Here is a 27,032-nt window from a genome sequence, read left to right as displayed (position 1 = left end):
TCCCAGCGAACAACGTATTCTGACTTAGAGCTAATATAAATCGAAATGAATATCAAAACATGTGTCCAAGAGACTTTTTCCCTACACGCCGAGGTTTACCCGAGTAGCCTCCATTGTTGTTGTTATTTATTTATTTTTAGTCTCGCTTTCATGCGGTTCCGGCCATTTTTGAAAAGCCTCTATAGAAACACCACAGACGTTTGTTCCAGTATACATACAAAACTCCTTTATTTAATTGATTCCAAAGAGATGCCAAGACAGCTGAAACTGACAAGAGGAAAGAGCATCCGATGGTTGTCCAGATATAAATACAATCACATGAGAACGAAGGATCGCTCGCCACAGCCCCCTAATACGGGTGACGCCAAACACCCGTGATATTTAAGCTTATGTACATCCTCTTAGTATAAATAAAGCAATAAGAACTTTGTTACAAATGTTTAGTACCAATATGCTTTTTATATTATTTTACACTGACGACTTTTTTCTCTTTACTTGAGCATACCTTGCTCGCGACAGCATCTTTATCGACAGGGGAGGAGGGTGAAATTAGCGGGGCAAGCGAGTCGCTGCATGGAATTTGAAAGCTGAGCAACCCGTTTCATTTCTCTCTCTACATATAGAGGGATATCAATATTTGCACGGGGTCTGCGTACTATTGATTCTATTATTCATTAATAATCACTGCAAGGATGTGTGATTTTAGTTTAATTTGGGTAAGCCCTAGAAACAGTCAAAACAGTGCAAAACAACCAAGTTAATTGACAAATTTTAGATTAATACAATATTGTGGTTTGAACGTCTCACATCGGACGAATTGAACTGGAAAACAATCTAAACGGTTTAACGACACTGCCTAACCCCCCACCCCCTGAAGTCAGTAGATGCTGTTACCAACAAGGTCTCGCCTAGAGTGAGTTAAGCGAGCTAATACTGTATAACATGGAATTAAAGCGACTGAGTTTCGCACTTCGCACCAAGTCCTCCGCATTTAGTTTTCAGTTTTCCGCTGGCCACGATAACTTAGAAATCCGATTCTTTCTAGAGAGCCACTACATAAATGTAGGTTTTTCGCTGGCTTCCATTGCCTTTAAACGCAGATTGTGATGTAAACCGTGGCCAACGGAAAAGTCGTGACGGTGCCCTTTAACTTAAGTTTAGTTCAGGTAAATAGGAGTTTTAGTTCCATGCCAATAGCTTCCCAGTGCCGAATGCACCCTTAAACGCCAAATTATGCGATAGGTATACGTTTGTGAAAAATGCCATCTTTTATTTTAGAAAAATAATCAAACATGAAAACTGATTCGGCGAATCACCATATCAATCTTTTCTTCATTTGTGTGCTTGATGATTACCGCGACAATTTATGTTTCGGTTTTATTGTCAACATTCTAATTCAAAAAAGATAAGAACATATATTCATGGTTATAATTGGGCTGGGGCGAACGAGGATTTCTTGAGGTTGTCAGCAAATCAATCGTTATACAAACACATTCGATGCATCTTTTAAACGTACTCTCCATTAACGTAAGAAATAGAGCGGAGAGGATGGAAAGGTGTAGCAAAGAAGAAAGGAAAGGAAACCGCTTCGTTCCTTCCTTCTCCGCGTCCGTCCCCTTCACACTGACTAATACATGCGCGCTTAGTATATTCTGCGCTTTATTCTCTAGTGTTAAAGCCGTACATGACATAGTTACATTGCTCGAGTTTAAAATAAAAAAATCTGATGGTTGAAGATGTTTTCATGTTATGTAAATCCGAAACGACAATGTAATAGAGTTGAACAAATGTACTCTCAATATTGATACGCTCGGTGGCGATAGGTATGGCTGAGTTAAATATGTAGTCAGAGTAATGGAGGGCTATCCATTTAACGTCCAAATAAAATTGTCACCGTCGCTTTGCGAGGTCTTGCGATGTGGGGAGAGTTCGGACAGACAGGCGGCCACCGCATGGGCGGCCTCTGACCCAGACATGGCAACTTCGGACAGGTGACGCTCGTGTCGACGTAGAAGGCTGTTGAGAAAGTAATGATATATGTAAAAGTATTAACTTAATAATAACAAGTAATAACACGACAACATGGAAACAGTAAGTTCAAGCACTCTGTATGATCCAATTTGCGAACGACAGGCCTATTTCGATAGCGACGTGTTCTCTCACAATGGGCAGAAAAATTGTTACAATGGAAGTTGTGTACAAGCTGGTGTTATAAGAACAAGTCTTTAAAGGTATTCCGCCTTACCTTCTAGTTGTGGCGGAGTATTGTTAGCACGAGGTTTTAGGGACCTTACCTTCTAGTTGTGGCGGAGCTCTGTTAGCACGAGGTTTTTGGGACCTTACCTTCTAGTTGTGGCGGAGTTCTGTTAGCTCGAGGTTTTAGGGACCTTACCTTCTAGTTGTGGCGGAGTTCTGTTAGCACGAGGTTTTAGGGACCTTACCTTCTAGTTGTGGCGGAGTTCTGTTAGCACGAGGTTTTTGGGACCTTACCTTCTAGCTGTGGCGGAGTACTGGGCGATGTTTCTAAGTACAAGTGCGGCGGTGAGACGTATGGTTTTGGTGAGGGGGGACTCATCTTCCTCCTACGAAAAGAAAAGGTAAGAGACGAGCCAATAAGAGGGAAAGGGTTAGAAAATATACTTATTTCAAGAAATGCATATCGGTTTTTTTTTTTGCTAAGGATAGGTCGTATTATCCATGAGCCGTATTCAATGCAAATGCGTGCAAATGAATCAACAAGTCGGATTGTTTCAGCTTCATTAGCCAAATAGAACGTTGGTGTCTGAGCATATATTTATGCAATTTTACACAAGAAAAGCAACACATTAATGGAAGCGGTGTTCCAAATATGGTATGTAATGTCCTACGAAGGATTTGACCATGCGATCCAGAAGAACGTAACTTACTAAGTTATCTATAAGTCTACGAGCATTTTGTGACGAAATTGAAGCCAAGTTCAAAGGTTCAGTAGGTTAGTCTTCCTGGTCCCTACCTGGTGTACGTTGAGCATGCGTGCGAGCAAGTGGTACGCTGGGAATGGACTTGGATTGTGCGTCTGCGGTGCTGGTGTCGTGGGCGGCGCTTGGGCTGCCTGTGGTGGATGAGAAATGGTGGTGACTGGTGTGGGCTCCATGTGTTTTTGCTGCAACACAAGAAAAGCACTGTTTAACAAAACAGGCGAATGATAGTGATCGGGAAGTGGACAAGAAAGTTACACCAAATTATTTTCCTTTCTTGTGGCGTTTGCAATTGCAACTCTTCAGGTTGACTTTAGGCCCAAGGTATGTATTGTCATGTGCTCTTTGTTTAGGAATATCGATCAACCACACCATTGTTATTGTTCACAATTTAAAATCCATCGGTTTATTTGCAAGAAATCCATCGGTTTATTTGCAAGAAAACATTATAAACGATATTTTATTGAAAGCTCTCAGTTACTCGCTTGAATAAGCCGTTCGAAATAAAAGTTTTGTGTGATTCGGTATCGCGCGGGAGCGTAAAATGGAGGCGTGATTGTCCTTCTTTAATAGTCCAGTGCCCGCACAAGTCAGATTCCAAGTGACTGCCCTTCTCATTAAACATTTCTGAAGATTCCCATTTCAGGCTCCCTCGCTAAATCTTAGCTCTATATAAGTCCATCTCAGAAATAATCAATGCTTAGTATCGCAAAAACCTTTTTGAGCGGGTTTTATACCTGTAAATGGAAGAGCAGCGAAGACCTCGATCGCCGTACAGGTGCACAGTTTTCCCACGCGCATGACATAGTCAGCGAATCCCGCGAAACGTGGGCGCTGACCACGTGACCAAACAACTGCTTGCTGTCGTCAAACGAGCTGCAATCACACACATCACTTAGTCATTGATATCGAGATTATGAAAACACTAGTAATCACATAAAAAGTCGAATGACTACGGAATTACAAGACAGGAGATGCGTATTCCAGACTTGAATATTTATCATCGTATTAACTTATTTACTGCAGTTTTTTATATTATGCGAACTCTCACCGATGCCATTCGAAATCTGTAAAGCGGATTAATTCGCTTTAAACAGGTTACCTTTTCGCAGAGTGCTGACCAATCAAAAGTGACAAATATTATTCCGTTGGTTTTGAATGTCGGAAGCAGTGGTTGACGAAAGTTTGCAGAATACTGAATAACACAGTAACCAATGCAGAAGTTGAATATGAAATGCAACAGGCGAAATATTACATGCGAAATAGAGAGTTCAAATTTACGCGTAGTTTCATAAATAAAAACCATGCTCACAGGTCTCAAGTCCTGAGGTTCAAAGTTGCACCCATAACCTGTCACTCACCTTGCGCATGCTTCCCACCGGCATTGAAACGGCTTCACAGTCTCTACAGAAGGTGTACTTGGTCCGGATTTGAAATGCGGCCCAGTCCCATCACTAGATAAGGGCGTGGCTGGGGGTGGTGTCCCAGCTGGCGCCATGGGCCCAGGGCTAATATGTGCAGAAACAGCTGGTAGACCCATTGGCACCTGGGGCGTGGCCTGTTGCCCCCTCGTCTGGTCCTGTGGCTCCATGACTGATGCCTTTGGTGTAACAAGAGCCCGTGTTCGATGCTCAAGGATCTCACTAGCAGTCTGTGCTGTGGGGGGCCTTCCAGGGATGGTCCCAGATACCATGGGGCTCTTAACAGGCCCATTCCAGACACCTTCTGGATTGGGGCCCCGTACAGGGTACCTGGGCTGATCCCCGTATCGTGATAGCACCATCTCGTTGGGACCAGGTTGAGTCTGCGATGCAGAGGACACGGAAGGGATGGGTGCTTTAACATTGACACCCAGGGACTTGCCAAACGTGTCATCAGCCACACTATTTGTCTGGTTCCTCAACTCCTGCGCAACAGCGTCATAACCAAGATCAGGTAGACTAGGGACCTGACCCTCCGTGTCTTTCCCTTTCTCTTCCGAGTCCAGTTCTACGGGATCAATCCGCAAGTCCCCTGACAACACATCACTGAAAAGCCCTGTATCAGTATCCCCTTCCTCTAGGTACTTTCCGAAATCAGAATTATTTTCAAAGAGATCAGGAGACGAACTCTTGGAGTTGCTACCACTCAGCCGCTCTCCTTCCCCAGGAATCAAGTCCAAGTCCGTAGAGTTGATGTCACAGACGCCGTTAAGAGGCATGTGTAGGTCATTCCCTAGTAACTTATCCATGAGTTTGCTCTTAGAGTCTGTACGTACCCCACCATTAACAAGAGGTGTGGTGACGTCGGTGCTACAAGGTAAAGTAGGCGGGGATATCACCCTATCGTTTGTCTGATCACCTAATCGAGCTTTTTTAGGGTTATCATGTCCATTGTGTTGCGCTTTATTGGTTTGTCCATCACTTGAGTTTTGTAATGCTTTCACATCTCTTTTTAGACCCCCCTTCCCACCAGTGTTGTTCAGTCCCTGGGTGCTTGAGTCAGTTCGTGTCGAAGGGGGAGGAGTCTCTGAACCATTCTCACTGCCAACATGTCCATTACTTCCTGCCAAACTAGCACTAGAGTTTTTCTCCACCGTATTTTGTCTTCTGTTCGAGTTCTCCACCACAACAATTCGCTGTTCCTCAGAGTTTTGTAGTAGATCAGTTGAAACAACATCCTCCGCTCTCTCTTCTCTTGCAATCAGGACGACACCATCTGAGGACGGCTTGTGGTTAGGTAAAGAAGGGCGTGGCATGTTCGTGTTCAGGACAGACGAGCTGTGAAGAAGATAGTTACAGTAATGTTGGGTTCAATAAAATCACGTCAGTACAAGTAAAAACACATGACACCGGGTCCCCATCACAGTGCTGTATTGTGGTGCGCTCTGTGAAGTTGTGTTATAAATACCTTCTGAGCTAGTTTAAAACCTGTTAATTGATACAATTTATGAATTTGAAAACACGTTTAGTTTAACCACCTCTAACATGTTTAACTTTTGGGGGTGAATGGGGTATAAGAAATACAAGTGGGTTCAGCTACAAGCATTGATATTGGATAACACTGCAGATACCATATACAGTACATATCAACCCACCTCGGTACTGGCATGGGCTTGGGTGCAATAGGCTGCATATAGCTCCTCCCCACAAACCCAGCAGCAGCCTCCTGTGGAGTGGGATAGCCTGCTACCCCGGGGCGGACCTGTGCAGTGGTGGAAGGGGCTTGCTGCCATCCCTGTGGTGTCGTTCCCCTCTGGGCTCCATCCATACCTGGCCTTATTCCTGGAACATTCGGGCCCTGGGTGCTTTGACCCATTGGAGTCGCCCACGTCTGTGCCATGTCAGGTCTGAGAGGTCTAGCCTGGTACGGTCTCAGGGGTGCACCAGGTGGTAGCATGTTAACTGCCCCAGGTAGTGTCACAGTTTGTACTGGACTCTGCATGGAAGCAGTCGACATAACTGGTAATTGAGCTGGCCGTTGGAGAGGAAATCCACTCATGGCTGGTACTCTAGGGTTATTGGTAGATTGCTGGACCATGCCTGGCATTTGCTGCCGGGCCATCTGCATGACTTGGTGCTGCGGCATGGATTGTCCACCACTATTTTGCTGTGCTGCCATTAGTCCTGGGGACCCATGTGGTGACTTTGGAGGCATGGGTGGTGTTGGTGTTTGACGCATGTTTTGGGTATTAGGTGGGGCCGGGGCTATTCTCTGTGGGGTCTGCTGCTGTCCTTGTTGTTGTAAATTTTGCTGCATTCTCTGGCGCTGTTGGATCATCATTTGTTGGTTTCTAGTTCTCATCTGGTGTGCCATACCAGCGCTCTGATCAGGAGTACCCTGGCCACTTCCTGATAACCCAGGCATTTGTTGGAGGCCCTGGCCAGGCATGAAAGGTCTTCTCACGGGTGCCTGGTTAAGTGGCGCTCTTGGTGTCCCCTGGTATTGACCAGCAGGGACTGGTGGGCGGGCTGGGCTCATCCCTAACCTCGGACTCTGGTTCCAGGAAGGTGCGTTTTGTACAGACATGGGTGGAGTGGGTGTTCTGCTGTGGTCCTGAGTACCAGGAGACATGGTAGAGTTAATTGTCGATGGAACTTGCTGGTTAGGCTTCCTGCGCACACCAACCAAAGCATACTGAAGTTGGTTACCAGATGGAAAACGCCGGAGCTGGGCATCAGGAAATGCCATTCTGGAAAAAGCAGAAATGCAACTATAGCACAACATATACATAGAGAAAAATCATAGCAATAATACTCAATAATAGTCTAGGCATAATGATCAATACTCTAGGTCGTAACCCCATTATTAAACTTGATTATCAACCTTGATTTAAAGGTTTAAAGTCGGCCACTACTTTGTCATCCTCGTAAAATAGGTAGTGTCATTTCTATTGGCTGATATGAGTGAGTGTGTTGCATCAGCCATTTTGGGGAAGCTAATGTAATATTTTCTTTTGTATTTGGTCAATAAAGTATAAAACCTATAATAGCTATTCCGAGATTTCTTCATATAATTTGTCATAAATGAAAAGAATAACATGATGGACTCTGATATGGACAAAGTCACCATTATAACACAAAACACCTTACTTTTTATAAAAATTAGAGAATACTTGTAACTGTTACAAAGCATTTGACTTACTTGACTATTCTATTGAATGAAGTAGCATTCAAGATTCCTATGCGTGCCAGGCGGCTACATGATGACAGATAATCAGCATACAAGTCAATGCGAGATACACTGCCATTTGGATAATTTTCATACGTTGATTTTAACCTGAAAAAAAAATCAAGATTTCAGAGCCAGGTTGCTTTTTTTGGGGAGGGGGGGGGGGGGGTAAGTAGGGGATACTTTTAACTAATGATGGAGTTAATAATATTTTTTTAAGGTGCTCACATGCTCAAAAATCCCAAATCCATATTTCTGTGCATGCTTATCACCTGCAGGCCATAGGTAACAGATTATAAACAAACAATGATTTGATAGTACAACGTGCATGACCCAGTGTCTATCTTTTCTCTCCTTGTTGGAGCAAGAAGATTTGAGAGCACAATATTACTAAAAGCTGCATGATCATTTGAATGTGGATATCTCAGCAACCATCTCTTTTCTCCTTGTAGGAGTAGTTGTTGGATCAAGATGATTAGAGAGCATGAAATCACTTAAAGTGGCATTACCATTTGAAGGTGAATGACTCAGCATCCATCTCTTCTCGTCTTGTTGGGGCAGGAGACTTTGGTGGCCCAGTGGTTGGAGATATTGGGGGAGGCGTCATGGCAGGCCGTGTTCTAGGGATGGGGGGTAGGGGAGCAGATATCCTGTTTTCTATGACTGTTACTGCACTGAGAGCCTTTGGTCCAAAGAAGTCCACATCTAATGTCACCATACAGACCAGAGTATCTGAAACAACAAGCAAATAGTTAAAAACTTGTCGTTGAGATCTTAAACAAGAACATTAGATAAGTAGAAACACCAGTCAAGAGGTACTAAGAAAAGACTTGCACCCATAAATAAAATTGTTGGCCATGGGTAGTTGTTAGATGACATGGTGATACAAGACTTTCAGTAATATATAGTAAATGATGAAATAGAATTGACAGGGGTCTTCTTTATTTAAGGGTGGACCAAATTTCCATGGCTCCTAAAAGCCGAAAAATTTCAAACCTTTTTAAGATTTTTAAGACAGAATTTTAAATATAACACTTTTATCAGTAACAATCCAAATAAAACAATCAACTTAATTTAGCGACTAAGAGAATGCACATCTACTCACCCACACTATGGTGAATGCCTGCTATCTGGTCTGAAGTCACCTGGCCAACACCAGAGATGTTGTATAGGGCTTCTAGGGAGCCTATAACAAGCTAACATCAAAGCACATGCTATCAGGAGCCAGAAACTAAGATGCTTATCAGCTAAAGTAATTTCTGCTTACTTGGCTTACATTAATATGACTTGTTTTCACATCTAAGCTGTCACAAAGAGCATACCAAGGATTTTGCACAGTCATAGATATCATATAGAAAAAGGATAGTCTTTGGTGATCCCTCGATAAGTAATTACCCACTTTTCAGTGTCTGGGGAGATATCATCTCACACATCCAGTGCATGTGCCTTGTCATGGCTTTTAATTGTCAGTGACACTTAAAAATGCTTATCAGAGAACACAAAAAGCCAACAGATGGGATTCTTTGAGAATAGTAAATATGTGTTAGTTTTACCTGAATGTCTGGGATGATTAGGATTCTGATCAGGGATTCATAGCCATGCACCTCTAATCCATTCTCCATCACAGTGTCATTTTCCTCACAAGTACATAGCTTAGCCAACACATCCATGGCTGGGAATAAAGCACATATTACAGGTGAATTGCTGAGGGTAAAGCACACATACAGTAAATTTTAAGCAGACACATCCCTTGTAGATAATAAAGTGCAAATATGTACAGTCAGCACAACATATCCATTGCTGAGAATAAAACACACATACAGTGGATTCTAAAAAAAACATCCATTGCTGAAAATAAAGTGCACATACAGTCAATTCTAAGCACAAAACATTCATGTCTGAGGATAAAAAGAATAAAGAACACAGCCATACAGTCAGCACAACATATCCATTGCCAGGAATAAAACACACATACGGTGGATTCTAAAAAAAACATCCATTGCTGAAAATAAAGTGCACATACAGTCAATTCTAAGCACAAAACATTCATGTCTGAGGATAAAAAGAATAAAGAACACAGCCATACAGTCAGCACAACATATCCATTGCCGAGAATAAAACACACATACAGTGGATTCTAAAAAAACATCCATTGCTGAAAATAAAGTGCACATACAGTCAATTCTAAGCACAAAACATTCATGTCTGAGGATAAAAAGAATAAAGAACACAGCCATACAGTCAGCACAACACACCAATTGCTGGAATAAAACACATACACATATCCATCGTTGAAAAGAAAGCACACATATTGTGGAGAATAAAGGACACACACACAGTTAATTATGACCACACCATATTTATTTTACTTCAAATAATCAACAATTACCCTTGATGACTCTAAAGCGGTCATTGTCATTCAAAAAGTGGTGCATAACTTGAAAAAACACTTGGGTGACGTTTGACTCAATAGGGTCTAGCTTCATCTGTAGATTCAAGAAAGAATATTCAGCAAATGGGGAGGTATATGAAAGAATGAAGATCTATAACAAAAATAGAAACTTGAAATGGGAGAGTCATAATACAATCTATTGACAAGCTTCCATAATGGCATACCAGGTTTAAAGTTCTGTGGGTTCAAAAGCCAGTGATTGTCCTTATGTCATCCTTAAAGAACATTTTGCTTTAATTGGTAATCTAAAACTTGCCATAAAAAGTTGTGAATGTAATGTAAGGTAATGATATTTATATTGATAGAGTAATAAATCCTGTCTAGGTATAAGGGTTTTTCACCTTTTCCACAAGAATTGAAAGAATGTGTTGTGCACAAAAGAAATATTATTACTGTAACTGTACTTGGCATTAAAATTTGAATGTATTTGAATGTACACATAAGGTAATTCAATCCTGTGTAGGATCAGGGTTTCTCACCTTCTCTGCGAGGTTTGAAAGAGTGTTCCATGCCAGGTTTTGGAGATTTCCAAGACGACTACAAATTCCCATCATCAGAAACCTAACAAGAGGCCATTTAGCAGAAGATATTGTATCTTGCCTTATGAAATAGTGTAGGTTACTGGTTACTGCAGTATATGACACAGGCAGAAAATCAAACAACAATGGCCAGATAGAGATGGTGAAGAAAAATTAATGGAAAAAAACATAATGAGAGGCCCTTCAGGAATTGCATCATATAACTTATACCTTAGACAAACTGTGTGGCTTGCTAGAATTTCTGCATTCGTGGAGTCAAACGAGAAGTTATACAGGATCATGCAGACCTAAGAACACAAACTTGATCAGACAAGCATAAATATGTAACAAGGCTATATATGTATAACAGGTACTATTGTCAGGGCTTCTGGAATTACGTGCTTGTGCGGAAGCGCGTAATTTGGCTTTTTCCGCGTAATCCACAAATTTGGGCGTAATCCCGCATAATTTGGCTAAATTTTGAAAGACAAAACATTTAAGTGCATAGCTGATGTGTTCTTTTAGGATAAACCTTTTCAAGTTATTTTGTGCTTTCCTTTTGTACAAAATGTAGTTTGGGCGTAACAGTTGATATTCCGTGTAATTTAGTGCCTAATTCAGTAAAGGATCCCTTAAAGAAAAATATATTGCAAAATCCAGCGTAATTTAGTGCATAATGTTTGATTTTCTGCGTAATTTAGCACGTAATTTAGCAATGAATGCTGCGTAATTTTGAGGTTTTTTCATGTAATTCCAGAAGCCCTGTATTATAAAACTTGTTGATCTGACTCGCTTGATGTGTGGTTTGTAGGCTAAAAAAACCCTATACAAGTTCAACTTAGTGAATAAAATCCACTTGAATCACCATGAATTTTAAACGATTCAACAACTAAAACAGCTCAAGTATTATTGCATAAGGATCAAATAATACAGGTAAAATTGTATATTTTAAAATAATCAGAGTTTTAAAGATTCAAAATAAAAACAAAACAACACTGTCAAGTAAGTTGGACCTACAGACTGGCTTGCTTCAAGAGGGCCACTCATAAACATACCTATGTATGCAAATCACTAACTGCACATTACACCATGTTCAATTAACATTTTAACGATTTACAAGACTCATGGCTTGTAGTACTTGAATTGCTCTGACAATCCTAGTCGTACCGTATATAAACAGTAACAAATTGTGTGGCTGGATGTTCTAACCTGTGCAACTCGTTGGGCCTCTATACTGCTTGCCCCATACTTTTTACCATCATTGAACAGTCTGTCATCCTCAACAGATTCAACTTGATCTGGAAAAATAACATGAGAAGATAAAAGTTATTGTCTGCAATGCTGAATTAAGTCCATGCCATATTTCCATTATGGGGTCCAGTATATCAACTGTTTGTTTACCCTAATTCTGTTACCATTACTGGCCATTAGAATCAAGTATCAGGTACCCAAATCATGTTTTCAAGGATAAACTATGAGCACAATTCTAATAAGTCTACTACTTTAGACCATGCATTTTCCCCTTTCTAACAGAGATCAACTCTAAACTTGAAAATAAAACTATTAAGTGGAAATGTCTTAGGTTCCTGTCCCCATGCACAGTTCTGCGCAAGGTTAAGCCAATCAGCTATCGAGCTATGATTTGGGGTTTGCACAGCGCGGATCTGCGTGGTTTAAGCACTTTTTAATCAAAGCATGCTTTACTGTGCATACTGAACTAAACTGAGTTTGCTTATAAATATACAAGTTTAAATTGTTTATACCTTTGCTTTCACAGAACAGTGCTCTCAATTCATCTTCTTCAATTGTTTCCATCCAGAACTAGGCAATGATACACAACCATGGTTAGAATTGATAGTTGGTGGTGGTGATGATGGACATAGCGGTGGTGTTGGTAACGATCGTAATGGTAATATAAAAATAGTGATGATGAGAGTGACATTCCTGATGATGATGACGAAGATGACAAGAACAACCACAACAATGATGATGATGATGATGGAAAAGGGATGATGGTAAAGGGATGGAAATTTGGCCTATAATTAGTTCATTTTTTTTATTTCAACGACTAAACACAAGACCACTCAAGCTAGACAAAACAAATTTTTCCTTTATTTGAAAAAAGAGAATAACTTTTTAAAGGTTATTTTGATCATACCTTGATAAAGTCCCGATCTGTCTTCTGATACCATTCTTTGTAGACATCCTTGAGGCTCTGTGAGTTCTCCCCAAAAACACCAACATGGGCTAGAAGCATGTCTATTACAGCAGGTGCCTAAGAGGTAATCAAACAATCAACATACACATAACAAGCTGAAAACATCGCTTGTTAACATCCCACCCAAGTATTCTACTCTAGCCTTACCAAGCTTTCTTTTCCTGGCGTAAACAAACTAATGCGATTTGAAAAAAAAAATATTGCTTTGTTTCTACATGCTCAAGGATTTCAATCACAGTCCCAAATATGGAGTACTTATTGCAATTAGGTATCTAATCTGATACCTTTGTAAGGTTGAAGACAGAGTTGCTGACATTGGAAAGCAGCATACAGATGTTGATTGCAAAATCCACTTCGTTCGGCAAGCCACATTGTAAGGACAGCACTAACTTCTCAAAGTTTCTATTTTCATCTGCAAAACACACACAAAAAGAATAAAAATACTTTGAATAGTCGCTAAAGTCTAAACATACAGTAAACAATAGTTTAAGAGGTGACAAATATCTAATCAAGATTATTTCAGGTTTTTACAGAAGCATATAATTGAAACTGAGTACTTAATGTAAATAGTGTGTATACATGAACTTCCCCTACCTTTTGGTATTATAGACTGTGTATATTCTGAAAGGGAAGATATGATAAAATATGAATATAATATTATAATATGATATGATATAGACAGCCAGATTGGGACAAAAAGTGGTGGGTTGTTTCTAACTTACGTAAGTTCAAATGGAGATAACAAAGTATGATCATATAACACCCCTTTTTGTGGAGACTAAGTAGCAGTGGATCCAAATGTTTGAAAAATGTATGGGAGCTAAATTTCACAAATTTACCTAATTTATGTTTCATATAATGGTGCTATTACAGTGCTTTTCCTAACTGAAAGTTATAATTGAATTATTGATTCCTATTCCTTTTAAGTTTCTCTAGGCTTCCTCGGCAATAACAAACACATGTTTTATTATCATTTTATTCCATGAAATTATTGAATGGATAATAAGAAAAATTTAAATGCCCTCAACTCAGCCGCATTACCTCAGGTAAGTGAATAATTGCAAAAATCAAACCCTGGAGGAGTATTGTAGGGCGACATGCACCACTGTATGCGAGGAGGGGTGACAAATCGCATGCTCACCTGGCGCAATATAGGGTGCCATTGATATGGGTGTATTGGGCCGTCCAGACGCAAGCACATCTTCAGCATCTTCCCCAAAGAAGTTGATTCTCTCATATGCTTCAAGGTATCTGTTAAAAAAAAAAAAAAACACGATGAAGAATATGCATTTTTGGCTATTTAGGCAAAGTTCAAAAGTTGTATTTTTTCACAGGCCACATCCAATGTTAATCAATTCAAATGAACTTGGCCTTTGTTTTTTTTTTAATCACTTTCAAGTGCAAGAAATCAAAGGAAACATACATACATTTACAACAAGTAAGGAAAAAGCACTTGTAGGAAATTCAAGTAAACAACAGAGAAGTAAACAATGTTTTTCACAATTTTTCATCTTGTATATACACTTTAAAATGGAAAAGGTTCGGGTAACCTGATGCAGTTTTCAATCACAGACTGCTATGCAGCATAAGTAGATAGACCACAGGCAATAGATAAAGCTCCTAATATAATAAACTGCAAGGTGGTTAGTGTTAATTAGTGGTTTTTCTTATACCCTAAGGTGTGTAATGGGCCACCTAATAATAATAGACACCATTTTCACATATACCTGTCTCCCAAATTATAAAAATAATACTGCACACTTATTCCTAAATACAGGCAAGTTGAGAATTAAAAAAGGGAGACAGAAGTTATTTTAACAGAAAAGGAATGTGAAAGTTTCAAAGTAGCAACATAATAACCAAAAAATGCAACAAAAGATACAAATTACCAGGCAAAATAAATGAAATGCTACTTGACTTCTTGTGTCTGATCATACATTGTAGCTATCATTTTGGTTAACAGTGTCAGAGATAGTAATCAACAATAAAAACATCTAATTCCACTATCATTAATCACTGCTTACAATGTACACATCTTTTCTAAATTTAAAAGCTGTTAATGCAAGATAAATATCTATAACTTCCCCTAAGTGCTGGCTGCTAGCAAATTTCTGGCTTAGAAAGAGGTAATGACAAAAATTATGGCAAGTGAACACTTGGCTATATGAAGAAGTTTGGTACTTGGGAGGCCAAGTTTTCTAGCTCACAAACAAGCACCTTTAGGAAGTAAATAGCATCCTTCAGCTAAAGTGAAAAGTTAATTGAAAAGTCTGGAAAAGGTGACATTATTTAAGGAGATAAACGCCAACTAAGGTAGAATTACCATTTTGAATGTTAGTTTTACTTGTGACCAAATTGTACAATTTTCTGTTCAAATTCAAAAATAAGTGACATGTCAATTGACATATATAGTGGCCCTCACACGGCAATATGCCACCAAGGTCACAACCAAGTCAGGCATTTGGTCTCTAAGGACATGAAGAAATTCACTTAACCAGAAAAAAAGACAAGTGTGCACAATAGGGCACACGTTGCTAATTAACATAAAATTCTCACAAAGCAATAAATTTCTCTAGCAATTTTTCGGAAGCTGCTTTACCATAGCCACTAACCATGACTTAACAGGCATTTACAGTAATTTGGTTTAAATAGGGGAGAGCTTTTAACGCCTGTTTTCGGCCGATCAAATTTCAACCAAATGTTTTGGTCTGAAAGGGAAACATTAGCCCCCTCTTCAAATTGAACACAAAGGACAAAAACAGTTTGGTTTAAAAAGTTGTGATGAAGGGAGAGCGAGATAGAAATTGGTCGATTTTCATTGATATCCCTTTTTATTAGGTGGTTTCCAAGATAGATATGAGTGTTGTTTTCAAAAGGAAGTTTTCAAATGTGTAACAAATTTCATAACAAAGCCAACCAGGTGACAAATGAGGTTGAAAATACAAGACTGGAAAATCCGTTTAAAATGTCAATGAATTTACAATAAATAGTAAGATTAGAACGAGTATTAATTGATGTAATACTCCTGTCAGCCGGACAGTCGGACAAATGTAAGAAAAAATAGTTAAAGTGCAAATTTGGTCACTTGGCCATTTATAAATCTATAGATCCCTAAAGTATAGGAGCATTGGCTAAAAGATCTTCTTAAAACTATGATATTAAGTACTGAAACATGTTTAAACGACCGATGTTTGATAGCAACCGGATATCAGAGATAGCAAACTATAAAATTATCCGAACAGAATAGTGAAAGCGAAAAAAAAAAACACTTCATAAAAGTGAAATCATCAAGCGCTCTTACCTTGCATAATGTTGCCTCAAAGCAAAAGCAGCGTTTGTACAAGTAGATGGGAGGTTAAAAAACTCTGCAATATCCCTCCACTTTTTATCCTCAGTCACCTACATTAAACAAGCAGAGGTCGGGTAAATTTTAGTAAAAAAAACTCAAAAAAAAAATCGAGTTTCGAAGCCTTGACTCACGTACCTTCACCCATCCACCGTGATCGGTCACTTTTTTATACAAGAGAAAGAGGTCCAAAAATTGACCCCCAAGCCAAGGCAACCGGCGAAACGGAGTCCTGCACAAAGAATTTAAAAACTATTTATAAAAACACACAAGAAAAAGAGAACCTTTCAACCAGAAAGCCTATTTTTAGGCACCAGAAGCTAAACTCACCCTTTACTATCGTGAAATTTCTTCAATTTGGTCATAAAATTGTTGTATTCTCTTTCATAGGCAGAAGCATCTAGGCCGAGTTCCTTGGCCATTTTCCAGACCGTAGATCGGGGATGGTATTTTCCAGTCAATGTCCTGTCCCACTTTGCAAATACAAAACTTATTGAACTGCACGGCAAATTTGGTGGGAGTTTTGAATTTCGATGCTTCGCCGCTTCAATCGACCAATCACAAATTTCGAGCACAGAGCATAACACTGTCAATGACGTCCAAAAATCACGAATTTCGTCTTATTTCGCTCACTCCACACTTGAATGATACCCCAAATATGTTATTCCGTAGACTGTTGGGCCTTTCAAGCGAGGGAAGTAGCAATTTTCTTCAAAACCAGAGCCAGAATCGTAAGTAAAATACGCGCACGGCCATTATTGCCTTGGCTGAATTACTTCAAGTCTGAACCAGTTCAGGAGCATAAATAAAAGCAGTTAGACGGAAGCCACAGCGATATCCTTTGAAACCCCCATGGAAAAAGTCAAATGCACCCCTAAACTGAAATTCCTTGAGAAATGCGTCGAGATTTGAAAAGGCAAGTCGAGTTTAAACCACGAGTCGCAAATCGTTGTCCAACTTCAGAGGTGAGTAACTTGTTAGCCTTCTTATAACGAAATTTGAAAATTCTTGCCAAGAACGACTTTTTGGTACAAGTCTCCAGTAGATCAACTACGCGGAGTTGAAATTTGGAAGCTGAAAAGCTGTCCGTTAGCTTCCAAATACCCCCATACAAATGCGTGTAAATCGATGCATTCATAAACCGAGGCAAATTTTCTGTTCAACACGAGATCCCCCCGAAAAAGCTAAAGGCGACAGTATCTTGAGAGAATTTCACTTTAAATCAATTACCGCCATCAAAATAAAAACAAACGGCTTCTTACAACAATTCGATACGTCAAATAACTTCCAATATCGGCCACGGAATATAAGCAATAATGTGTTTATTTTACTTTGATTTGGTAAAATTCAAATTTTAGAAACAATAAGGGTCAAAACTTGCAGAGTTTGGATGATCAGTATTGTAATTCTTATTACCCTGACTATCGCTCTTACTATTACGGCTAGAGGGGGGTCGGCGTAATCATTACCCGTACAAACTTATTGCTTCAAAACAAAACCCGCGCGAAAACTAGAGCGTTTAATGAAGTTTTTTTATTTCATTTTTGCTTGATATTGAAATCTGGCACACACAAGACACAAGTATGATTTCAGATATGTTCTGATTATTAGTTATAAGTAGACAAGTCAACAAAGCAAAGAATGTTGAAATTCCTACGCCCGTTATAAGAGAACTGGTGGTCCATTCTGTGTATAATTTTTTTTTGTCTAATCCAAAATAATATCATAGATGATTCCATGGTGGGCAAAAAACAAAGATGTGTATTTCCATAAACACTTTAACTCTAGTGGGGGAAATCCATTCGGCCCTGTCTTGAAATAAAATTGTGCAAAATTAATTTTACCAGCTTTACGGTCCACGCTCGCGGAGCCAAAACAGACACATGTCACGCACTGCACATGTCACGCTTCTGAAGTGAGCCATCGTCGCTCGACGGCGAAAAACTAGTCGTCAAATCGACGCTAAAGGCAGGATAAAGCTAAAAACACTTAACTTGCCTCAGAACATTGTTGAAAACAAGGTGAAGATCAATGGTGCTTTATTCCATCCAGCGCTCTAAAAATCGCAAATAAAGTGTTGATGGAATACTTGCTCTTTTTTACCTGCAAGACGGTTCTTCGAAAAACATCAAATACCTCTGCAAATGCTCCAAAACGGCGAGGGAACAAGCACAAATGTAAATATAAATACCAGACTAAGCAACTTTTATTCTTTTTGACAATACATTTTTTTTCGTACATTTGTACATTGTTTTCCATGATGTCAAATACCATGCTCTGGGGAATCCATGCTCTGTTGGTAATATCAATAGAGAAAAAATCGTGAGCTCCCTGTGGTTTAGCGGGCGATTCGCCAATCAAACCGACTGGCAGCCTGCTTGAAGGCGATATTAACCTAACCCGGTTTTTCTCGCTGTTTACCCGGTATTTTTTCCTGCGCGCTGACCCGTGAACGATTTGCGCGAAGTGCCGGCCGAGAGCAGGCACAAAAACATCGGGTAAACATAGCGAAAAGCACAGGGTAAATAAACGCCTACAAGTAGGCTGCAGGTCACATGGTACCCTGGGATAGGATCCAGAGGCTAAAAATTGCTTTACCCATCCCCTGTTGGTTTAAAATTCTGAGCCCTTTGGTAGAAGGGTAGTAATGAGCCCACAGGAATTGGTCAGTGGCCTTCAGCTTATATTCAAAATGGCGGACAAAACATGAATAGATTCACACGTATACATAACCATAAAAAAATGTCCAAAACTACAAGACGATCGTGAAAGTAATAATTTCGTAAAACTTAGAACTTAGAACTATTTACTCCCTAATAGGTTTCACTAATTTCGGGAGGGAAAGTAAAAAGGATACGCTCTTATAGAGATGGACAAACGAAGGAAAAAGCGAATCCAAGGATCATGGGCAGGAAAAATGGCGAAACCTTCAAACAAGACAGCAACATCGCAAGAAGAACAGGCCTCGGGATCCAATGATCCTTCTGAAAAGAAGTTCGTCTTTCAAGGAAATGTTGTTAATACAATACGACAAGCTCCACCAGTTAAAGTAAGGTACTTTTTAGATTGTTATTTTTTTCTTTCCAATACTAATATCTTGCGAAGTTTGGGATGGAATTATATGCATTATATATACTTACATTTATTTAGTATAAATCTACTCACATACTATCACGATTCCAGCAATTTGATTGGCTCCCGTACTCACTATCTATTGAGCGATAGATAGCGAGTAGCGAAAAAACCGGCGTTTTTCACAAAAACAACATATGAATTATTATTAAAATCGTCAGTTATTTGAAGGTAGTATTTGAGTGGATTTATACTAAAACAATTACACTACTCATTCTCGTTTTCTATGAGTCTACAAGGCTACACGCCTCGTTGACTATCTATTGACTCGTAGAAAACTACCAAGTCATGTTAGCTATGTTTGGTGCTATTCCACAGCTATTCTGTACTCATTTCCTTTGGCAATGATGTATTTCTTTGACATCCAGACACTAACAGAAAGGGGTACCTATGAGATCAGTACTGGGCCCTCAGGTCTGGCAATCATCGACTTGTATCCTTCATTCCTGGACGGTGATGAGACAGAATGGATGTTTGAGCAGCTCCAGGCTGAGATTCCTTGGGAGGAGAAGGATATCAAAATTAAAGGTACATACAATCCATGTTTTTCAGCACAACCAGTAAAACAGCGAACACCTAAAACTAGCCTGCATAGCTGGGGGTTTTGTCAGCCTTTTTTTACCCTTTTTTCAATGCGAGAGCTGAGGCAAGTGAGTGGGGTACCCTAAGCAAGATCTGGATGGGAAGGAAAATTAAATGGAAACAAATGTCTACAATTACAATTTTTTTAGGGGGTAAGCCTAGTCACCCTTCTTTTTCCCTTTTGTTCCTTCTTGTAATGCCAGAGCTGGTTCAAGTGTGTAGGGTGCCCTGAGCAAGATCTGGGTGGGAAGAAAAATCAAATGGAAAAAAATGTCTATAATTACAATTTTGTTTAGGGGGATAAGCCTCGGTGAGAGGTACACAACTTTTTACTCATAATGTCTTTATAAAACCCTGCTTTACACCGGGCAGATAACCCTACCAACATGCTTTCTACAACCCTGGTTCAGCTCTCACAGTATGGCACCTTCAACAAAAGACAATTAAAAATTGCTGTTACTGAGCCACAATACTAGCATATACTATCTAATACATTGCAGGGCTGTAGTAGGGGGTGGGGCACTGGGGCACATGCCCCCCCCCCCCTCCCAATACTTGAAAAAATAGGGAAATTAAAAGTAGAGGCATGGCTGTGCCCCTAATAAATTTTCTTGATGTAATTTCCTTATATTTCAGGGCCTGCTACAACTTTGTATTGTAAATTTGGTTTGAAGGGAGTGGAGAAAAATTCATCAGTCTCTTAAAAAAGGATTCAGCTTTGTTAAAATGGCTATTTTAAATGGGTATTTTTAATAGGTGAATTTCATAAACAGCCGCGGCTTACTGCCTGGTTTGGAGAGTTTCCATATACCTACTCTGGCCTCACTCTCAGACCTTTCCAGGTAAATTTATGAATATTATTGCTGTATGGGTTGTTGTTCAGCCACTCCTCCCTTATTAGGAAGGGGGAGGTTCCCCTCTCATTCCATTTAATTGTTTTTTTTTTTGTTTTTTTTTTGGAAGTGGTCGCCAATTTTGAATATTTTAAGGGAAAAGATAGCCAAAGCAACTGGAGAGACGTTCAACTCCATGCTTGCCAACCTATACAGGCACAACAAGGATAGTGTGGTATGTAATATTGTGTATATCGTCTTCCCCTGTTGTATCCATGCCTTATCTTGTCACTGTCTGTCTGTAAACGTGTCCATTCCTTTTGTTAATCTTACCTACTCCTCATTTGTACTCTTCCCCTGTTGTATCCATGCCTTATCTTGTCACTGTCTGTCTGTAAACGTGTCCATTCCTTTTGTTAATCTTACCTACTCCTCATTTGTACTCTTCCCCTGTTGTATCCATGCCTTATCTTGTCACTGTCTGTCTGTAAACGTGTCCATTCCTTTTGTTAATATTACCTTCTCCTCTCTTGTGTATATCGTCTTCCTTGTTGTGTATGTGCCACTTGTCTTTTGCTCTGCCACTCATCTTTCTGTAAACTTGTCCCTTCCTTTTGTTAATCTTACCTCTCTATCAAGCTACCTGACAGCCATATTTATGGCTCCAAATAATATATAGTAGGATCGTAGTTTCTTGAAACGATAGCATCAGACACACACACCACATGATTAGATCAAATTTTTGGTGCCTTTCTTCTTTCTTTGCCTTTAGCAAGTTTTCATTTGCTTATTTAGCATTCATAGTTGCTGCTTTGTCGCTGACGTACTAACACCCTTGGCCACCCATGCTTCCACGATCCACAATGTTCACAATCCACAATGTTCTTTATTTGCTATTTTTTTAGGACTGGCATGCTGACGATGAGCCTTCTTTAGGAGTTAACCCTACTATAGCATCACTCTCCTTTGGTGATTCAAGGGTATTCGAGCTTAGAAAAAATCCCCTCAATGAGGTAGGATATAGTTGGTATTTATGTATATTTTATTGTCTACAGAATAGACTGTAATGCATATACAGTTATTGTACCATATTGTCCAATATCTGTACCATACTTCTTAATATAAATGACAATGACAAATGATAATAATAAATGACTATACAATCTATACAATTATCATCATCCTCACAATGATCATTATCACAGAAAATCTCAGCATCCTCCCAGTATCGTAATCATCACCATCATCTTCACTGGCCATTACATGATCATTGCTATAATCATCATTAGTACCGATGGTATTGCCATCATCGTGGGATCAACGGGTGACCTAGTGTGTTAGCGCGTCGGCCTTTCACCGCTGTGCCCCAGGTTCGAATCCTGGCTCAAACTGGGGATTTTTCCGGGTTCCTGCCTTGATTCGAATTTTTGTCACAAGTGAGTTGAAGATATTCTCCCGTGTTTCCAGTCTTCTCGGATAAGGACACTAAACCGGAGGCCCCGCCTCTTCAAGCTGCACTACACTAACCTGAATCGGTTAAATATGCTTCCCTCGATAAACAAAGATTAAACTGAAAATGAAACCATCATCATGCTCTCTGTATTGTTGCAGGGGGACGACTACTCGCTAATGCAGCACATCAAAGTCCCGCTAAACTGTGGTAGTCTTCTAGTGATGCGAGGATCTGTACAAGAGGACTGGCAGGTAATAGAAACAGCAATGCAATGCTCAAAAAAGTTGTTGTCACTTTGTCTTTAAGAAGGTGCAGATCTCTCACACTATCTGACGGTAGGAGGTCCGACGGAAACGTCAACGGTTAAAAGACAAAAGAATCTATTAGAATCCGAGATATTTAACAGGCCATACGCTCTAAATTATCAATCACATCCTCAAAGAAACTTCCAATAGACACACTGCTTTCAATATTTTGAAATATTTTTCGCGTTTTCCGTTAAAAATCATCGGATATTGTTAGATTATCGACCGGGAGTAAACTGGTGACAATGCGGCTTTAAGTTCGACACGGCAGAATTAGGTTTGCCACGGCACTAATGGCAGCTCCACCAGTCGTGCAAAAGCACAACACTAACTCAGACGTCGGGCTTCTGATGTGCCGAATATTTCCATTTTCTATTTATTTTCAAATCAAGTCAGCATTTACTACTCGCAATGTATTGAACGTGACACATTTGTTACGACGTCTGAATCAACGTTTAACCCAATGCATTTGTGTCGTTACAAACTGATGAATTTACATGGCATTTTCTAAAACAACAAAGTCCACTGGATCTTATTAGATAAACAATTTAAAACTATGGGAGGGAACAATGTCATGCTTAGATTTCAAAACAAGGTTGGAAAAGAATGTTGTGCGCCTGTGTAAAAAAAAGAGCAGTTGTGCTGACATTTTACAGAGGCGTACAACTTACTTTTTCAACCTTGTTTTGATTTATAACTTGTCTACACCACGCCTACGCAGACCACCAAATATTTGTCAGACCATTGAGCGAGTGGGGTGATTGCTTGTGATGATCGTGGCGATGAATATGTTGTTGATTTGAATTACTTTTATTCTTTATTTCTTTTTGGTACGTAAAAACGTGTGTTCTTAACCATATCATTAGTAAACCACAAAGATCATATTTTTCTTTTCTTTCAGCATCGAGTTCCAAAAGAGTATCATGACAGAGGCCCAAGGATTAACCTAACATTCAGAAACATCTCTCCAGTCAAGTAACCAACTTTTGTTAGCTGATATCTTTAGGAAAATTTATTACGTGACGCCTGTTTTTGCAGGCTATGGAGTACTATACTAGTGAGGTGTTCATCTCAGTAGTAAAAAAAAATCCGCACGGATCGGTAAATTTCATTCTACCCTACATTAAAAAAATGCGTTCTATTTCTTAACTGTCTAATAACGAGTCATTACAAGGCCGTAGCAGGGGATAGGACGCTTCCCCCCCCCCCCCCCCTATATTTAAAATATATATATAAGAAAATGACGAGAAGAGGCGTGGATGGGACACAACACTTTTTCTTGTTGTTTCTGTATCGAGCCCCCCAAATATTTATAATGCTACAGCTCTGATCATGGAAGATCATGGAAGTTAAAGCCGCATTGTCACCAGTTTACTTCCGGTCGATTACGTAACAATCTCCGATGATTTTTAAAGGAAAACGCGAAAAATATTTCAAAATATTGAAAGCATTGTGTCTAATGGAAGTTTCTTTGAGGATGTGATTGATAATTTAGAGCGGATGGCCTGTTAAATATCTCGGATTCTAATAGATTCTTTTGCCTTTTAACGGTTGAGGTTTCCGTCGGACCTCCGGAAGTAAACTGGTGACAATGCGGCTTTAAATACAAACGAAACAATATTGTTACGTAAAAGTTGGATCTACCGACTTCAACAGAGGAATTATGCTCAGTTAGTTCAATTTGTAAATTAAATTAAAGCTTTTGCGACTAAAACTTTATAAACTATGTAGAAATTATGTGTATGATAACTTTTTATAAACTGTAATAAAGTCGAAAATTTTACCTTACGTTTTGTGTTTATAATAGATGTTTTAAAGACAGTCAAAATGTTCAGCCTTTGTTTCGATGCATTATTTATCATCAACAGTTTTTCAGACTGTTGCATGCTGTTCGCATTACTTCGATTATTACCTTCCACATTCTATATGGAAATGGGATATTTGTGACTCAGTATTCATCAGGGCCGTAAAATGGCGGTCTGAGATTGTTAACACGACTCGTATTGTGTTGGAGATGGGTGTAGTGCATCAGGAATGGCTCTGCTGTTCGCGGTGATAATCCTTTGTTCAGTGAAGGGATTTCAATGCCAAACTAACTTATTCTATTTTTAAAACATCCTAGGTAAATAATAGCCGAAGTTCCCTAGTTGCTTGCAACTCTGACATGACTAAGAGATCTTTATGGAAATGAGATCTACACCACTCGAAATGTTGAATGCGACCAAAAATTCCGGAAAATACTACCAACGGACAGCAAAAAAATGGCAAGTTTTCCCAAAATAAGGTCTAGTTTTATTAGCTTGAATTTTTGCATAGAGGTTCTTTTTGTTATGTAAACCAACATATCAAAAAGTATTTTTTCCTAATGGATTCGTCTTTGAGATATGAGGCTTGAAGTGCAATTCTCAAATGTTCAAAGTATGAATTCTCCTCGTTTTTAGGGAGAAGTTGGGCTCTGATCAGAAATTAAGCCAACTTTGCTCGCTTATATCTAAATTTCATATCTTTAAAATTTCTTTAAAATTTGGAATTAAGCTTTTGGTCAGAGGAACTCCTTGTATGCTTATATATTGAGAATTGGAAAATTTTATGCCATGTTTTTTTCTCTGTCCTACCAACGAAGTTTTGATTGAAGATATATTTTCGCTTGATCTAAAGCGTTGTTGTCAAATGTTTAGGAGAGGATTCGTTAGAAATTCGAGCAGTCCCCCGCAAAAAGAAATTGTGTACTAAAATATTTTTCATAGTTTTATGACATAGATTTAGGGTATAGCTTTGGATATATGTTGAAATTAAGTCGATATTTTATGCACCGCCCGTGGTAAATATTTTTCAGAATTTAAAAATTTGTGAAATTATACAGGGTATGCTTTGGATTTGAAATTAACATCGAAAAACAGTTTTTTTTTTAGAATTGCAATTTAGTTTTAACAGCTTCCAAAAGATGTTTGAATGGAAACACTACACATGTCCGCTGACAACCAAAACCAAAGCAGCAGGCTCTAAGGTGGTGCCGAGGTTGTTTCGGCTAAACAGCTAGAAGACTCGTTTTTGGCGCGATTTTCGTATTTTTTTTTTTTTCAGATTTTATTAATTCTTAATCAGATTGGGCTAGATTCACACTTTTTTTGGAAATCAAATTATTGTTTTTTACATGCAAGTTAAATTGAAGCAAAAGTTTTATATTAAAAAAAATTCGAAATCTGCGCGATGATTTTTTTTCTAAATTCACAGTAACACCTACTGATACTCCAGCTTCAAGCACACGAATTGTTGGCTTCGTGTCAATACGCCAAAAATGTCCTACAATCTTTGAAAAAATGCTGATTTTGACGCCTATATATGAAAACTGCTCCTCGGTATTCTGTCGGGAATTGCTTCAAAGAGCGTTGTTGTAGCCTTCTGAATCGCTTGCTACTAATCGGAGGTTTCTTTTAGGACCGATCCGATGAGCAATTAAAAGAGACCGCAACGCAGACAAAGTTTTGAAGATTGATAACAATATCTGGAGATTGAAAAAGCCACCATACATTATTTATTCTCTCTTCAAGGGGTCTTAAGTCTGGAAAGAGTAGCAATGAATAATCAATTAGAACATTGAATGTTGTTTTTCGTTGTATAAGCTAGCTGGTGAGATGGCGAACAACATAAGGGTATTAGCAACATTTTTTCCCGTCCATTTTAGATTTTTTTTAAAAGCGCTGTCAAGCTTTGCGTCATCTACGAAACTTAATCGTGAGAGTATTCAAGGTTGGTTATGTTATCACATAATCCTACGTAATATAGCGGGTATACCCCTGTTTCAATAAAGCTTGACTATACGAAAATTGAAAATGGAACAAAGTTTGGCAAAAATATATAATAATCAAAAATGCATTCATTCATTACAAGGGCCTCGCTACAAACCCAATTCAGCCTCACTAAATGTTATTGACAGATACAAGACTTGTTTTCCCTAACCAGTGGTGTTTGGCATTCATCATTTTCCATTCTCTTATGGTCAAACTTAATTAAAATAGGTGTATAATGGTAGGTTTCGATATCGCTTGTTTAAGGAATTCTTTTAATTATCTTTAATCTATAATATTACTTACTGGGGCTACCATGACGGGCTGTCTCAGAGAATGATGCATCTAGTTTCGATGTCAACGAGCAATCTTAGATTTGGATTGAATCCGGCTTCTGAAACACCCGTCGTAAAAGGCCGAAACACATAATCGTAGGTAATTTATTCCTCTATTATACAGTGAAACCTTGGACTCTAAACTCAAGGGACAGGAAAAGGAAAAAAGTGACATTCCAGAGAAAAAAAAACAAAGCCAATAGCCCCCAAGAAAAATATCGAACAGGAAAATAATGTTACCCCCGATAGATATCAAATGGTATAATTTATTTTTCGTGCTGCTTTGTGTGTTGTTGTAAGTTACATGTAATACATATCGGCCAAGAAGCATGACTAATTGCCTGATTAGCTTTATCTTCCACACATAATGGCTAGTTCAACCATGGAGGCTCAACTAATGTGAATACTCTAAATTACCGGAATATAAGTGACATCTAGCTAGTGATGGAGGGGGGGGGGGGGG

General features: G+C 39.1%; 2 protein-coding genes and 1 long non-coding RNA gene across 3 annotated transcripts; 2 read left to right on the top strand and 1 right to left on the bottom strand.

Moving 5' to 3' along the window:
- Positions 1-203: 203 nt before the first annotated feature.
- Positions 204-17,308, bottom strand: LOC5510787 (AT-rich interactive domain-containing protein 2). The gene is made up of 22 exons (XM_048722594.1): positions 16,472-17,308; positions 16,280-16,373; positions 16,097-16,194; positions 13,937-14,046; positions 13,390-13,416; positions 13,080-13,207; positions 12,736-12,852; positions 12,341-12,398; positions 11,787-11,875; positions 10,809-10,885; positions 10,539-10,620; positions 9,997-10,093; positions 9,161-9,279; positions 8,713-8,803; positions 8,117-8,339; positions 7,581-7,715; positions 6,034-7,128; positions 4,319-5,716; positions 3,695-3,833; positions 2,993-3,142; positions 2,491-2,582; positions 204-2,016 (listed from the first exon to the last, which is right to left on the bottom strand). The coding sequence occupies exons 1-22, from the start codon at positions 16,561-16,563 to the stop codon at positions 1,863-1,865; spliced, it is 4,665 nt and encodes a 1,554-aa protein (XP_048578551.1). The 5' UTR covers positions 16,564-17,308; the 3' UTR covers positions 204-1,862.
- Positions 17,309-18,428: 1,120 nt separating this feature from the next.
- Positions 18,429-23,569, top strand: LOC5510799 (alpha-ketoglutarate-dependent dioxygenase alkB homolog 3). Its single transcript, XM_048722595.1, has 8 exons — positions 18,429-18,923; positions 18,986-19,190; positions 19,642-19,801; positions 20,612-20,697; positions 20,819-20,923; positions 21,594-21,701; positions 22,300-22,392; positions 23,348-23,569. Exons 2-8 carry the CDS (start codon positions 19,011-19,013, stop codon positions 23,423-23,425), a joined length of 810 nt encoding a protein of 269 aa, XP_048578552.1. The 5' UTR covers positions 18,429-18,923; positions 18,986-19,010; the 3' UTR covers positions 23,426-23,569.
- A 1,991-nt stretch (positions 23,570-25,560) lies between these two features.
- LOC125560663 lies at positions 25,561-26,779 on the top strand. The gene is made up of 2 exons (XR_007306738.1): positions 25,561-26,196; positions 26,694-26,779. It is a non-coding gene; the product is annotated as an uncharacterized LOC125560663 (long non-coding RNA).
- The last annotated feature ends 253 nt before the right edge of the window (positions 26,780-27,032 follow it).

This window comes from Nematostella vectensis, chromosome 15 (genome assembly GCF_932526225.1).
Source record: "Nematostella vectensis chromosome 15, jaNemVect1.1, whole genome shotgun sequence".
NCBI classification, from domain to species: Eukaryota; Metazoa; Cnidaria; class Anthozoa; order Actiniaria; family Edwardsiidae; genus Nematostella; species Nematostella vectensis.
The sequence above is the reverse complement of the archived record's forward strand: the minus strand, read 5'-3'. Positions and strand labels throughout refer to the sequence as shown.

Coding starts and splice junctions, on each gene's coding strand:
- LOC5510787 (XM_048722594.1), bottom strand. CDS start 16,563: ATGGCCAAGGAACTCGGCCTAGATGCTTCTGCCTATGAAAGAGAATAC. Junction 12,399..12,735: donor CAGATCGGGACTTTATCAAG/GTATGATCAAAA, acceptor ATCATTGCCTAG/TTCTGGATGGAAACAATTGA. Junction 3,834..4,318: donor CGGTGGGAAGCATGCGCAAG/GTGAGTGACAGG, acceptor GTGTGATTGCAG/CTCGTTTGACGACAGCAAGC.
- LOC5510799 (XM_048722595.1), top strand. CDS start 19,011: ATGGACAAACGAAGGAAAAAGCGAATCCAAGGATCATGGGCAGGAAAA. Junction 19,191..19,641: donor GACAAGCTCCACCAGTTAAA/GTAAGGTACTTT, acceptor TTTGACATCCAG/ACACTAACAGAAAGGGGTAC. Junction 20,698..20,818: donor TCACTCTCAGACCTTTCCAG/GTAAATTTATGA, acceptor TTTTTTTGGAAG/TGGTCGCCAATTTTGAATAT.